This window comes from Saccopteryx bilineata, chromosome 1 (assembly GCF_036850765.1).
Source record: "Saccopteryx bilineata isolate mSacBil1 chromosome 1, mSacBil1_pri_phased_curated, whole genome shotgun sequence".
Taxonomy (NCBI): Eukaryota; Metazoa; Chordata; class Mammalia; order Chiroptera; family Emballonuridae; genus Saccopteryx; species Saccopteryx bilineata.
The window spans coordinates 109282771-109296144 of NC_089490.1; the positions used below are offsets into that span (position 1 = coordinate 109282771).

Below are 13374 nucleotides of genomic sequence, written 5' to 3' on the forward strand. Positions count from 1 at the left end.
TTTTGTTGTTGTTTGTTGTTTGGTTTTTTTTATTTCAGATCATGGCTAAGGAAGGCATCATCAGATCAGGAACACATGATCTGCCTGTAGAACCAGGAGATAGTGAGTATCTTCCAATCATTCTCTCCATTTTTCTTCCCAACACATCCAGCCTTACACCTCAGTGACAGTTTACAAATGAGGAAATCGTTTCCTTTATCCTTTTACACTAAGATAAAGGACACAAAAGAAAATAAAGATCTTCCTTATAACTCTTTAGGATTTTTTGGTTCAACAACAGTCAAAGATGAATTTGATTGCCGACTCTGTGTTGTCAGGCACTCTGCTAAGGCACACTGCTTTTTCACTTCAGTTTGTCTCTTCTATCGGACATTAAAATCTAAGCTTCCTTCTATCTCTTACCCTAACAATAAATGTACATTGGTCATCTTTCAACTTAATATTGCAGAGAAGAAGAGAGTTAAGTATCATGAAGACTGGGGAGGGAAAAAAAGTGATAAATTTTTGTATGTGTGTGCAGATTCTGGGCTGGGTTCTCTGCATAACCTTCAACACTTAATGGGACTACATATTATGCTGTAGGCATGAAATTGAGTACTTTATACATGAACTAGAGTGCACTTGATGCATAAATTAAGGGAAAAGAAACCAGTCTTATTAACTATTCTAATTTAATCTATATCAAGATTTGAACCACTGGGAAGAGAACCCATGAACATTTTTGTAATTAATCTAAATAAAGGCAAGTATTTCACCAAACTCCACATAATTCAAAACCTAAACTTAACAATGCTTATCATTTGTTCCAAGTCTATGATTTTTCTTCACTTTTATGGTTTCTTTCTCTACTGGGCTGGAAAAATATCAAATATTCTTTGTCAATATTGAAACAATATTCAAGGAGATTTAATTTAGAATAAGCTCTTAATTATCACCTTCAACAATTAATTGAATTAAAGAGTGCTGCCGGTTTTGAATATCATTTTTTCAATATTTATATAGAGATAGATATAGTAATTAGACTGTACTGATTGCATTGTTCTTCCTAAATCTGTCTTGTTGCCTGTTTTTCTTCTTTCTTATAATAATGCAACATGTAACACATTTATAGAAATAGATGAGTGTCTAAAAAGACTATTTCTATATCTATTTTTTCTGATATTTTAATTTGTGCATATCTTGTAAAAAGAGAGATTTCTAAATATAAATATAAAGAAGAATTCATTAATTACTTACTACTTGAACACATTACAAAAAGTATTGAAGGCAACTGAGACAATAATTCAAAGGAATTTCTCTCTATAATTAGTTAAATCATATTATTTATAATAAAACTATTTTAACCACACATCATATTTATTTATTTATTCATTTATTTGCCTTTTTATTGACTTTCTGAGGGTAACACTGGTTAACAAAATTATACAAGTTTCAGCACACAATTCTACAACACATCATCTTTACATTGTATTCTGTGTTTACCCCTCAAATCATGTATCTGTTCTTCACCATTTATCCCCACTATACCCTGCTCCACCTCCCCACACCCAGCAATCACATGCTGTTGTCCAAGTCCATGAGTCATAATTATGTTATTGATTGCCAATTTGTTCTCTGCTAAAAAGTTACTGGTTTTGTCTCATTCTCTCCATGACTCAGTGAAAGGAAGTTTTTCCTTATCCTTCCCTGTGAAGTCAGACATTGCTCCCAATGCAAAATTGTTCATTTTTACCATTTTACCAAATGGAGAAGTTATTGGAGATTCAGAGCGTTTTGTGATTGAAAACTGTCTAGACAACAAGGTGAATATCCTTAGCAGAAAATCAGAAGAACACAAATAAACAGTATTATAGTACCACCTATTCTACTTCAGAGAAAAAAATTAATTCCCAGTAAATGAACTGCACAGCCAAATCTTCAGGCTGTACAATGCTTTTTCAATTACATAAAGTTACTTTCACATAAAACATAATTTATAATAATTTTGTCTATGGTGCTGTATTCCATTGATTCAGTTGTGTGAGGTATGTAAGGTGTTGTGATTCAAATTTTCAAAAACCTGAAGAACAAATATAAACACTTCATCATGAATCAGAGGTAAAGATGCACTTCTAAAGTTCAAACAAGCTATCTAACCCTTATGATGATCCATTCTCTGTCTGCTTAGGAAGGGACAGCCTTTCAGCAGCAAAGGAAAGGTGAGAAAAGACACTCCTCCCTGGCTGGCACTTCCAAACATAGTCAAAGAAAGCTGAATGTTAGGATGACTCAGAAAATGCGGGCTTCTGCAGGATTGCACAAACGGAAGAGCTAGATGACTTTTCCTTCATGTCTCACAGGTGGATGTGAGCTTCAGCCCAGCGCAGAGTCTCCCAGCCTCACAGGCCCGCCTGCGCGTCACAGCTTCTCCTCAGTCGCTCTGTGCCCTCCGTGCAGTGGACCAAAGTGTGCTGCTCATGAAGCCTGAGGCAGAGCTCTCCCCGACCTCGGTGAGTTTCCTCGGCCTCGGGGGTTAGAGAGGGCCACATGAGGGGCTCAGAGCAAGGTGTAGGGCCTATTGAGAATAAAATACAAGAATATAATAAAAAGTATTTAACAGCTTGGCCAGTTTTTTATAATTCCTCAAACTCCCTCCCACATTTTCTCATTTAATCTTTTTAACATCCCAGAGAGTAACAATCCCATTTTATGATGTAAAAACTAAGATTTGTGACAATTTGGAGACGTTCCAGGTTACCCAGAAGTAAGGGACACAGCTGAGACGTCATTTAGAAACTGCCTATAAGCTTTCATCTCTTCCATGACATAACTTTTTTTTCTATAAGACAAATCTAAACCTTGTTTAGTCATGCTTTACAGTAATCTTAATGAAAGATGATTTTGTTAAGATTCACTACTTATTAGAGGTCAGGCTTAAAATAAAATGAATTACCATATTTCTCCCATGTATAAGACTCTCCCATGTATAAGACATACCTTAATTCTGGGGCCTGAAATTTGAAAAAAAAAATGTATTACATAAAGTTATTGAACTCAAGTTTTATTCATCATAAAATTCATAAAACTCCTCATTACTGTCAAAACCCCGCTCCATTAGCTTGTCCTCATCTGTGTCTGATGATGAATTACTGTCTTCATATATTGCCTCGTCCTCAGTTCCATCTATGGCATTTGAAATGCCACACTTCTACAACCACTGTATAAGACGCACCCAGTTTTTAGACCCCAAATTTTTCAAAAAAGGTGCATCTTATTTATACATGGGGAAATAGGTAGTAAGTTGTATTAGTAAAATCATTTGTTTGGTCAATGAAATAAGCTTTTTACAAAATTATACTACTAGTGTAAGTCATGAAACTTTAAACAGATCCAACAATGTATGCCTCTAGACTCTAGAGTACTTGGAATCTAGAGTAAAATTGGTAACAAGTGATTCACAAATTATTTTTCTTAAAAAACTATCACACCTTTGTAAGCAATTTAAATCACAAATTAAAATTTTAAGTCTCTGCTTTTATCTAGAATTATGTGCTTCATAGTGGTGATATTTGGAGTGTCATGCTGATTTATTGCTGTCATCATCATTATCACCATTGTAAAGACATTATGTTCTGGGTCTGTTGTAGGAGCTGGGGAAATAGTAGTAAACACATCACAGTCCTTGTCCTTGTAAAGCAGTGACTTTAGAAAGACTATATAATAAAAGGTTATATATGGCTCAAAAAATAAATAAAGGGTGAAATTGATTAATAATTGGCATTAGGAAAAAATATTTTCAAACATGGGGTTTTTGAAGAGAAATATATCAGCAAAAAAGGAAATTCAGAGACTACTTTTCTAACTTATTTAGAACTAAATATATTTAGTTTCTTATTAGTTTCACATTTTGAAACTTTTCAGTATAATTCAAGTAAAATGTTATGTTATTGGGATTTTATCACTGTCAAAGAGTTATCACTGATAAATTTTATAGCTTTAATTGCCTCATGCATCAGTAGTTAAAAGGATCAAATAACTTGCCTGTTTGGGAGGTATTATTACTTATCAATGTTGGAAGATAAATCAGTAATACTTACGTTTTGGGGGGATTTGTTCTAGTTTCTACTTCTCAAATTTCAGTTGTAGGTATTAAATTTTAAGACTGTGAGGTAGCTATATCAAGGATTACAATCCTTTTTTATCATCAGAATTAACATTCTTCAGAATGGAAGGTATAATCAAAATCTTCTTAACCTTAATTAATATTTTATTAATAGGTCAAAATATCTCCTTACAGCATAATAATTACTACACAGAAAATAACATATTTCTTTATTTTTCTATTGTGTCTATATTTGAATTAGAAGATAGCATCAGGAAGTTAACTCAAAAGAATTTTTTTTCTGGGTACTTTCTTTGAAGATGTGCCTTGCTTTTTACATTCCCTATTTATGGTGGTCTATTCTAAGCTATTTTTTTTTTCAGCTTATATCGAAGAAATTTGGTCTGTCTCCATATTTTATGTCTATTTGTTCAATCATATAAATTTAACAGTTTTTTCAACTGCATAACTCAGCGTTTAGTGGTATAAAAGGTGGAAAGCAATTATAAACAAAATGAGAGGTTTGGGCTCTTGAAGTTATAAAAATGTCTAAGCTCACTGGTTTTGAAAATGATCTGGAAAACATTGATTCAGCTATTAGAGATAGTAAATGTTCATTTATATACCTATTTGACTCTTCTACTCAGGAACAAAAATTAATAAAAAATGTTTAAAGGGTGTTTGTGTTAGTTATCTACTGATGCAACAATTATCCCCGAAACTTAGTAAATTCAAACAATAAACATTATCATGAACAGTTTCTCTGGATTAGGAATCCAGAAGTGACTTAGTTTGGTGGCATTGGCTTATGATCTCTTATGAGATTTCAGTCAGCATCTTGGCCAGGGCTTTAGTTATCTGAAGGCTTGATGGAGGTTAAAAAATCTATTACCAAGATCTGTTTTTCCTACAGTTGTCACGAAGCCTCAGTTTCTCACTATACAAACTTCCCTATAGGGCTGTCTGAATGTCCTCATAACATAACAGATGATTTCCTTCAGAACAAGTGACCCAAAAGAGAGAAGCTAAAGCAACAATATCTTTTATGACCTAGCCTTGGAATTTATACACCATCATTTCCACAAAATCTTATTAGTTATTGATGTCAATCCTACTCATTATGGGATGAATAGTTCATTCAAGGGCATGAATACCAGAAGGCAGAGATTATTGGGGGTCACTTGAGAAACTGTCTTCACAGTCTACCCTATGGCTTTCAGTGACTCATGACCCTCCCACAATAAAGCGCACTTACTTTTCTTCCCAAAATTCCTAAAGATGTCATTTCAAAATAACAATAGCCCAAAGACTGAACCCCATCACTCAAGTTGGGTCTAGGTGCGTATGATGCTTTTTGGGTGTAGTTCCTCAGATACAGTTTCTTTAACTATAAAGACCTTCGACTAATGTGTGCCAAAGTTATTTACCCCCCATGTCCAACATCCAATGGTGAAAGTGGTATATTGACACTCCTGGGGTTTTTTTTCTTTCTTTTTTTCTTCCTATTTTTAAAATTAAATTTATTGAGGTAATATTAGCGAATAACATTAAATAAATTTCAAGTGTACAACTTTATAATATTACATCGGTATCTCTATTTTGTGCTCCCTACCCAAAGTCTAGTCTCCTTTTGTCACTTTGCAATTGACCCCCTTTACCCTCCTCATCCTCCCCCACCCTCCTTCCCCTCTGATAACCACCCTTCTGTTGTTTATACATATGAGTCTGTTTTTTGTTTGTATATCTCTTTATTTGTTCATTTGTTGCTACTTGCTTTATATTCAACATATGAGTGAAATCATACAGTTCTTGTACTTTCCTACCTATTTCACTTACTATAATATTCTCAAGATCCATCCATGTTGTCACAAGTGGCAATATTTCATGTTTTTTATGGCTGAGTAGCATTGTGTTGTATATATGTGCCACAGCTTCTTTATCCAATCATCAGTCAAAGGATACTCCTGTTTTCAAAAGTGGGGGAAACAAGAAACACACAGAAGTTACTAGTTCATAGCAATTCTGAGATCCAGCCAAGCAAATGTTAAAAGTTCTTAGATTAGGACTGAGTCTTACACTGAACCAGAAATAAATATCTAAGCCTCTTAGCTCCACCTTATAGGTTCTGGGTTCTTTCATTTGTCATCCTTTTTGTTCCAAAGGTAATTTGTGTTTACAAGTGTATAGACATTGTTTTATTGGATGTAGATGATAGTCATTCATGTACCTATGTGGTTCTTCTATTCAAGAACTAAGCTAAATAGAAATATAAGTTTAAAGGGTGGCAATAATTTCTGACTAAATTTCCCAGGGCATTTAGTACTCATCGAACACAGAAGCAAATTAGATCTCTTTCCTATATTTGGTTTAGTTTTATCTCTAAACTTTACACTAATTAATCCTTGGTAATCTAAGATTTTATTGTTCCACGGAAATATTTTCTCAAGTAGATTTTTACATCTTTAGAACCAAAAACACTGTTAAAAATACACAAAATTTTAAATTTTTCGCTGTTACCAACTACATGAAAGTGCTTAAGAAAGAGATAATAAGTATCATACTTTTCTCAGTTCACTGGATATTTAATAAGAAAAGCAGATAAGAGTGCTGTCTTTAATCTCTGCACTATCACAGGTATATAATCTGCTACCTATGAAGGACTTTAGTTATATCCCTGAAGATTTGGAAGAGCAGGAAGAAGAAAAACCAAACTGTACTAATCCCCACACCATTAGAAGAAGAGTCTATCTTTCCCCTGCAACCTATGATGATGATATGTATAACTTCCTAAAGGTAAAACCCTTATTTATTAATGTACTAACTTATGAAAGTCTGAAAGTTAGTAAAACTTTATATATAGGCCCTGGCCGGTTGGCTCAACGGTAGAGCGTCGGCCTGGCGTGCGAGGAACCCGGGTTCGATTCCCGGCCAGGGCACATAGGAGAGGCGTCCATTTGCTTCTCCGTCCCCCTCCTTCCTTCCTCTCTGTCTCTCTCTTCCCCTCCCTCAGCCAAGGCTCCATTGGAGCAAGGATGGCCCGGGCGCTGGGGATGGCTCCTTGGCCTCTGCCCCAGGTGCTAGAGTGGCTCTGGTCACGGCAGAGCCACGCCCCGGAGGGCAGAGCGTCGCCCCTGGTGGGCGTGCCGGGTGGATCCCGGTCGGGCGCATGCAGGAGTCTGTCTGTCTCTCCCCGTTTCCAGCTTCAGAAAAATACAAAAAAAAAAACTTTATATATATAAATAATTTTAGAAATCGTTAAGCCAAAGTATAAGTCAGAACCAGGGTTAGATGGAATCTCTGCCCTTTTATAAAGATATTTTTAGATATATTTAGTTATTTGAAAAGATATGATCAAAGTTATACAATTTTAATAAACCATAAAGTACTATCATTTTCCTACCCTATATTTCTTGAATATGTATATGTCTACGGAATTAATATAACATTAAGGTTATAAGAATTACATTTAAAAATTTAAGGAAAATATATTTCATACAGTCTAATCAAGTTTACAAATTGATTGAAATGTCATTTTTACAGCGTGTGGGATTACAGGTGCTCACCAACACTAAAATCCGAAAACCGCGGTCATGTGCAGAGATTCATCCACCATTAGCCGTACCAGGGGTGGTAATGAGGGGAGGAGTAGGAATGGCAGGTAAGCATACATCATAGGAAGGTTTAAAAAAAACTAAAACAAGTTGCTTTTGATTTTGTGTCACATTCAGCAATATTACTTTGTAAAAAAAGAAAAAAGGTAAAATACAAGACATAATGTAGCCTTATCTTCATTTTATACATAGAAAAATCAAAATTTTGCTAAAATGCTTCTTGCTGAGATTATTTAGCTGGTAAATGAGGTGGCCAGAACAGACCCAAGTTTGTTTGTTGTTGTAGATGAGTCACATACTTCAGGGCACTAAATCAGATGGAATACAAGGTTCTAATGTACTGTAAAAGAGGAAAAAGATGTTTATAATAGAAAAAGAAAATAATTCTAATTATGGAATCGGAAAAGACATTTACAGAGATGCTATATCTTAAAGAATATAAAGGAAGAGGAAAGACCTCACTGATGAAAAGAAACTCTGTAGCCTGACCAGCAGTGGCGCAGTGGATAGAGCATCAACCTGGGATGCTGAGTTAGCTCCCAGGTTCAAAACTCCGAGCCCATTGGCTTGAGCACAGGCTTACCAGCTTGACCGCAAGATCACTGGCTCAAGCGTGGGATCATCACGATCCCAATGGTAGCTGGCTTAAGCAAGAGGTCACTGGCTTGGCTGGAGTCCTCAGTCAAGACACATATGAGAAGTAATCAATGAACAACTGAAGTGCCACAACTATGAGTTGATGCTTCTTATCTCTCTCTCTCTTCCTGTTTCTCTTTCCTCTTTCTCTCTCTCTCTCTCATTCTCTCTCTCTCCCTCTGGCTAAAAAAATAAAAAATAAAAAGAAACACTGTAAACATAGCAGAATTATCTCGTAATCTAGAGCCAAAACAACAAAATAAAACATCAAATGAAGCAGCTCTTTCTTGACTTTCCATTTTCCCCTTAAAACACCTGTCCAATCCCCAGATATACTTGCAAGTCATTATCCAACCCTTTTTTTTTATTATGTGAGAGGTGGGGAGGCAGAGAGACAGACCCACCAGGATCCTACCAGGATCCACACGGCAAGACTCCTACCAGGCGATGTTCTGCCTATCTGGGGCCTTCCCTTTTCATCTCTTTCTCAAGGGATTCTGGCTATCCTTTTCTCCAAAATATTCTTGATGTCTATCTGTTAAGAAAGATTAACATCATTAAAGTTTTGAATTATGAATTAGAGGTCCTATCTGTAAAGTGGGTATGTAACGTCCTTTCTCTAAGCCTCAAGTCCTTCATTAATAAATTGAAGCAATTTGACTAAAAGCATTCTGAGGCATTTCAAAATACCCAATAAAACAGTTATCATATACCAAAACAAATTAAGAATTTTGACTGTTCAACATTTGTTTTCTGTGTTCCTTGACATTGAGCTTATTGTACTAATCATGTGAGGTTAATATCCGCCTATTAAACCAGCCCAATCACAAGGAATAAACAATGTCAGCTCACTTTTTTTTCTTTTCTTTTTTCAGTGAGAGTAGGGGAGATACAGAGACAGATACCACATGACCCCCACCAGGATTCACTTGGTAACCCCTTCTCTGAGGCCAATACTCTGCCTCTCTGGGGCTAGGCTCACAACTGAGCTATTTTTAGTGCCTCAGGCAGAGGCTCTGTGGAGCCATCTTCAGCACCCAGGGCCAATGTGCTCAAATCAATTGAGTTACGGCTGTAGGAGAGAAAGAGAAAGAGAAGAAGGAGGGGGAAGGGTAGAGAAGCAGATGGTCACTTCTCCTGCGTGCCCTGACTGGGAATTGAACCCAGGACTTCCACATGTTGGGTTGATGTTCAACCACTGAGCAACCAGCCAAGGCCTCACCTCACTTTTAAAGGACTATAGACTATTTTCTTACAAGTATAACTTCAATAATAACCAATTCCAAACAATTTCTTAGTAATGGTAAATATGATTTTTTTTATTCAAGTAACTAAGATGCTTCATAAGTAAGGGGGGTTAAGGAAAAGATAAATAATCAAGTTACACAGAAAGAAGTTTGAATTTAAACCATGAAAATTTGAGGGAGAAGAAAGTTTTATGGAAGTTGATAAGAAAAAATTTCAGGCATATGATATAAGTCAGAAAAAATAACATGATGAATTCACAAAGATTAAAATGGGTAGATATAAATGACTCGGGTATGTGAAGCAATGGAAGAGCTAAGAAAACTAGAATATATTGTGAAAGTTCTTGAAAATAATTTGAAGAACATAAATTCATTCCCATGACTCTTTATGTAGTCATCATGAAACTTCAAAGTGTTTGCTTACCACAGTAAATATGGAGAATATAACTTTAATAATATGCCTAGGACCTCAAACAGAAAGAGAGAGACTGAGGGAGAAGGTTAATATAAAAAGAGGAGTAAAATCATGTTGGACAATAGAAATGATTAGTGCCTGAAATGATAAAAACTAAGCTATATAATAAAAGTTACTATTATTCATGTGTTTAGCAAATATTAATTGAACACTTACTGACCTACTTTGTGGACGTATAACAAATACTCAGGAGAAAGATTTTCAATGATATGAAAGTTCTCTTTTAATGGACATAAAAGGAGTGTAAACAAAATAAGCAAGTAAATCACATAGTTAATAACTGGGACACTTGAAACCATGTTAACACAATAAATAAAAATAAATTACATAGTTTATTAGAATAAACTATGTAATAAAAATAAATTACACAGTTAAATTCTATGGGGAAACTTCAAATAGAGAATAAAGTGCTCAGTGAATGTCACCAAGAAAGTAAAATTTTAGCAATGATTTGAAGAAAGAGAACCAACTAAATGACAATCTGGAAAGACAAGTAATGCAGTCATAAAAAAATATAGATAAGAGCTTGACCAGGTGGTGTTGCAGTGGAGAGAGTGTCAGATTGGGACGCGGAAGACCCAGGTTCAAAGCCCTGAGATCACCGGTTTGAGCATCGGCTCACCAGTTTGAGCTTGGGATCACAGATGTGACCCCGTGGTCACTGGCTTGAAGCCCAAGGTCGCTGGCTTGAGCAAAGGGTCACTCATTCTGCTGTAGTCCCCTGCCCCAGTCAAGCTACATATGAGAAAGCAATCAATGAACAATTAAGGTGCCGCAAGGAAGAATTGATGCTTCTCATCTCTCTCTCCTTTCCTGTTTGTCTTTCCTTCCTGTCTGTCTTTATCTGTCCTTCTCTCTGACTCTCTCTCTGTCAAAAAAAAAATAGATAAGATAAGGTAAGATAAAATAAAATGATAAGGTGAGGTAGAGATAGAGATGATAGAAATGATAGATAGTGAGAAATGATAGAGCTAGAGCTAGAGCTAGAGTTAGAGGCCTGACCAGGCAGTATGCAGTAGATAGAGCATCAGCCTGAGACAGCCTGGGTTGCTGAGGACCCAGGTTGAAAACCTCGAGGTCATGGGCTTGAGCAAGGGCTCATCCAGCTTCAGTGTGGGATCATAGACATGATCCCATGGTCGCTGGTTTGAGCCTGAGGTAACTGGTTTGAACAAGGGGTCACTGGCTCAGCTGGAGCCCCCCAGTCAAGGCATATATGAGAAAGCAATCAATGAACAACTAAGGTATTACAACTATGAGTTGATGCTTCTCATCTTTCTCCTTTCTTGTCTGTCTGCACCTGTCTGTTCTTCTGAGAGAGAGAGATAGAAAGTAGATTTCCTTAATTCTTACAACAACCTTTTAAGTATATATTTTTATTACCATTTTCTTATTTTAAGTTTTGTTTTTCTGGCTTTTACTGAGATATAATTGACAAATAACATGTAAGTTTAAGGTGTACAATGTGTTGATTTGATAAGTGTTATGAAACAATTACTACTATAGATGACACCTCCATTACCTCACATAATTATCATTTCTTTTTTTGTGTGTGGTTATCACCATTTTTGAAATGAAAAAACTGAACCCAGAAAGGTTAAGGAAGTCAGCCAGTAAATAAATAGGAGAATGAAGGTTCTAATCAGGTAGTTTGACTCCAGATCCATGTTTTTTAATTACTACACTATTCTACATCTCAAAAACTCCAAGGTGAGAGCTTGTCTGGGATGTTATAAAAAGAGTTAGGAAGCCAGTGTAGTTGAAACAGAGCTAAGTGAGCATTTAGAGAGAGAAACTAGAATAATTGAGGCCAGAGTGTAAGAATGTGACTTTTTGCTCTTAGATGGGGAGATTTTCAAAAGAGGAGTGACATGATCTAATGTTTCTTAGAAGGATTGCACTAAAATAAAAAAAAAATAAACAGTAATGTTATGGCCTTTGGATGATAATGCTGTGTCAGTGTAGGTTTATTAGTTGTAGCAAATACAGCGCTCTTGTGGGGGCTATTGATAATGGGGAGGCTATGCATGAGTTGGTGCTGGGGTATATGAGAAATCTCTGTAACTTCTGCTCAATTTTTCTGTGAACCTAAAACTTCTCTAAAAAATAAATAAAGTCTATTAAATTTTTTTATTTTAATATTTTATTTTAATTTATTGTGTTTACATAGATTCTAGTGTCCCCCTGAATACATCTTACCCTCCCCCATGTTCCCCACTACATCCCCTTTGCTCTCCTCCCCATAATGCCCTCTCCCCTTCCCTCCAGGATTTGCTTTTCTGCTCTTATCCCATCCTATCATACCCTTTTCCATCCATCCGCTTTCCCTCTGGATCCTTTGATCCCGCTTCTGTCTCTATTCCGTTCCTCAGTTCATATTGTTCGTCGGATTCTCAAATGAATGAGGTCATATGATTTTTTTTTTTTTTTTGGCCTGGCTTATTTCACTTAACATAATAGTTTCCAGGTCCATCCATGTTGTGGCAAAAAGTAATATTTCCTTCTTTCTCATGGCCCCATAGTATTCCACTGTATATATGTACCACTGCTTTTTAATCCATTCGTCCACTGACGAACACTTGGGTTGTTTCCAGATCCTGACTATTGTAAACAATGCTGCCATAAACATAGGGGTCCATTTCTCCTTTTGAATCATTGATGTGGTGTTTTGGGAATTCCTAAAAGTGGAATGGCTGGTTAAAAAGGCAGTTCGATATTTAATTTCTTGAGGAATCTCGATACTGTGTTCCACAGTGGCTGCACCAGTCTGCATTCCCAGCAGCAGTGCAGGAGGGTTCCCTTTTCTCCACACCCTCGCCAGCACTTATTCTGTGTTGTTTTGTTAATGAGCGCCATTCTGACAGGTGTGAGGTGATATCTCATTGTGGTTTTAATTTCCATTTCTCTAATGATTAGTGATGTTGAATATTTTTTCATCTGCCTATTGGCCATCTGTATGTCCTCTTTAGAAAAGTGTATTTATTTCTTTTGCCCATTTTTTGGTGAGATTGTTTATCTTTCTGGTGTTGAGTTTTACAAGTTCTTTATAAATTTTGGTTATTAACCGCTTATCAGACATATTGTTGAATATGTTCTCACATTGTGTAGTTTGTCTTATTTTGTTTATATTGTCTTTTGCTGTGCAAAAGCTTTTTAGTTTGATATAGTCCCATTTGTTTATCCTGTCTTTTATTTTACTTGCCCATGGAGACAAATCAGCAAATATATTGCTGCGAGAGATGTCAGAGAGCTTACTGCCTATGTTTTCCTCTAGAATGCTTATGGTTTCATGACTTAAATATAAGTTTTTTTATCCATTTTTAG

At 36.0% G+C, this 13374-nt stretch overlaps 1 protein-coding gene across 3 annotated transcripts in view; it reads left to right on the forward strand.

Moving 5' to 3' along the window:
- The window catches only part of LOC136327188 (pregnancy zone protein-like), a 54449-nt gene that overhangs the window by 15119 nt on the left and 25956 nt on the right, over positions 1 to 13374 (forward strand). For all 3 annotated transcript variants that reach the window (XM_066264129.1, XM_066264147.1, XM_066264138.1), the window contains exons 13-17: positions 39 to 102; positions 1660 to 1802; positions 2340 to 2489; positions 6716 to 6874; positions 7622 to 7739. In XM_066264129.1, coding sequence (XP_066120226.1) covers positions 39 to 102; positions 1660 to 1802; positions 2340 to 2489; positions 6716 to 6874; positions 7622 to 7739 — 634 coding nt within the window. The remainder of the gene's footprint in view (positions 1 to 38; positions 103 to 1659; positions 1803 to 2339; positions 2490 to 6715; positions 6875 to 7621; positions 7740 to 13374) is intronic.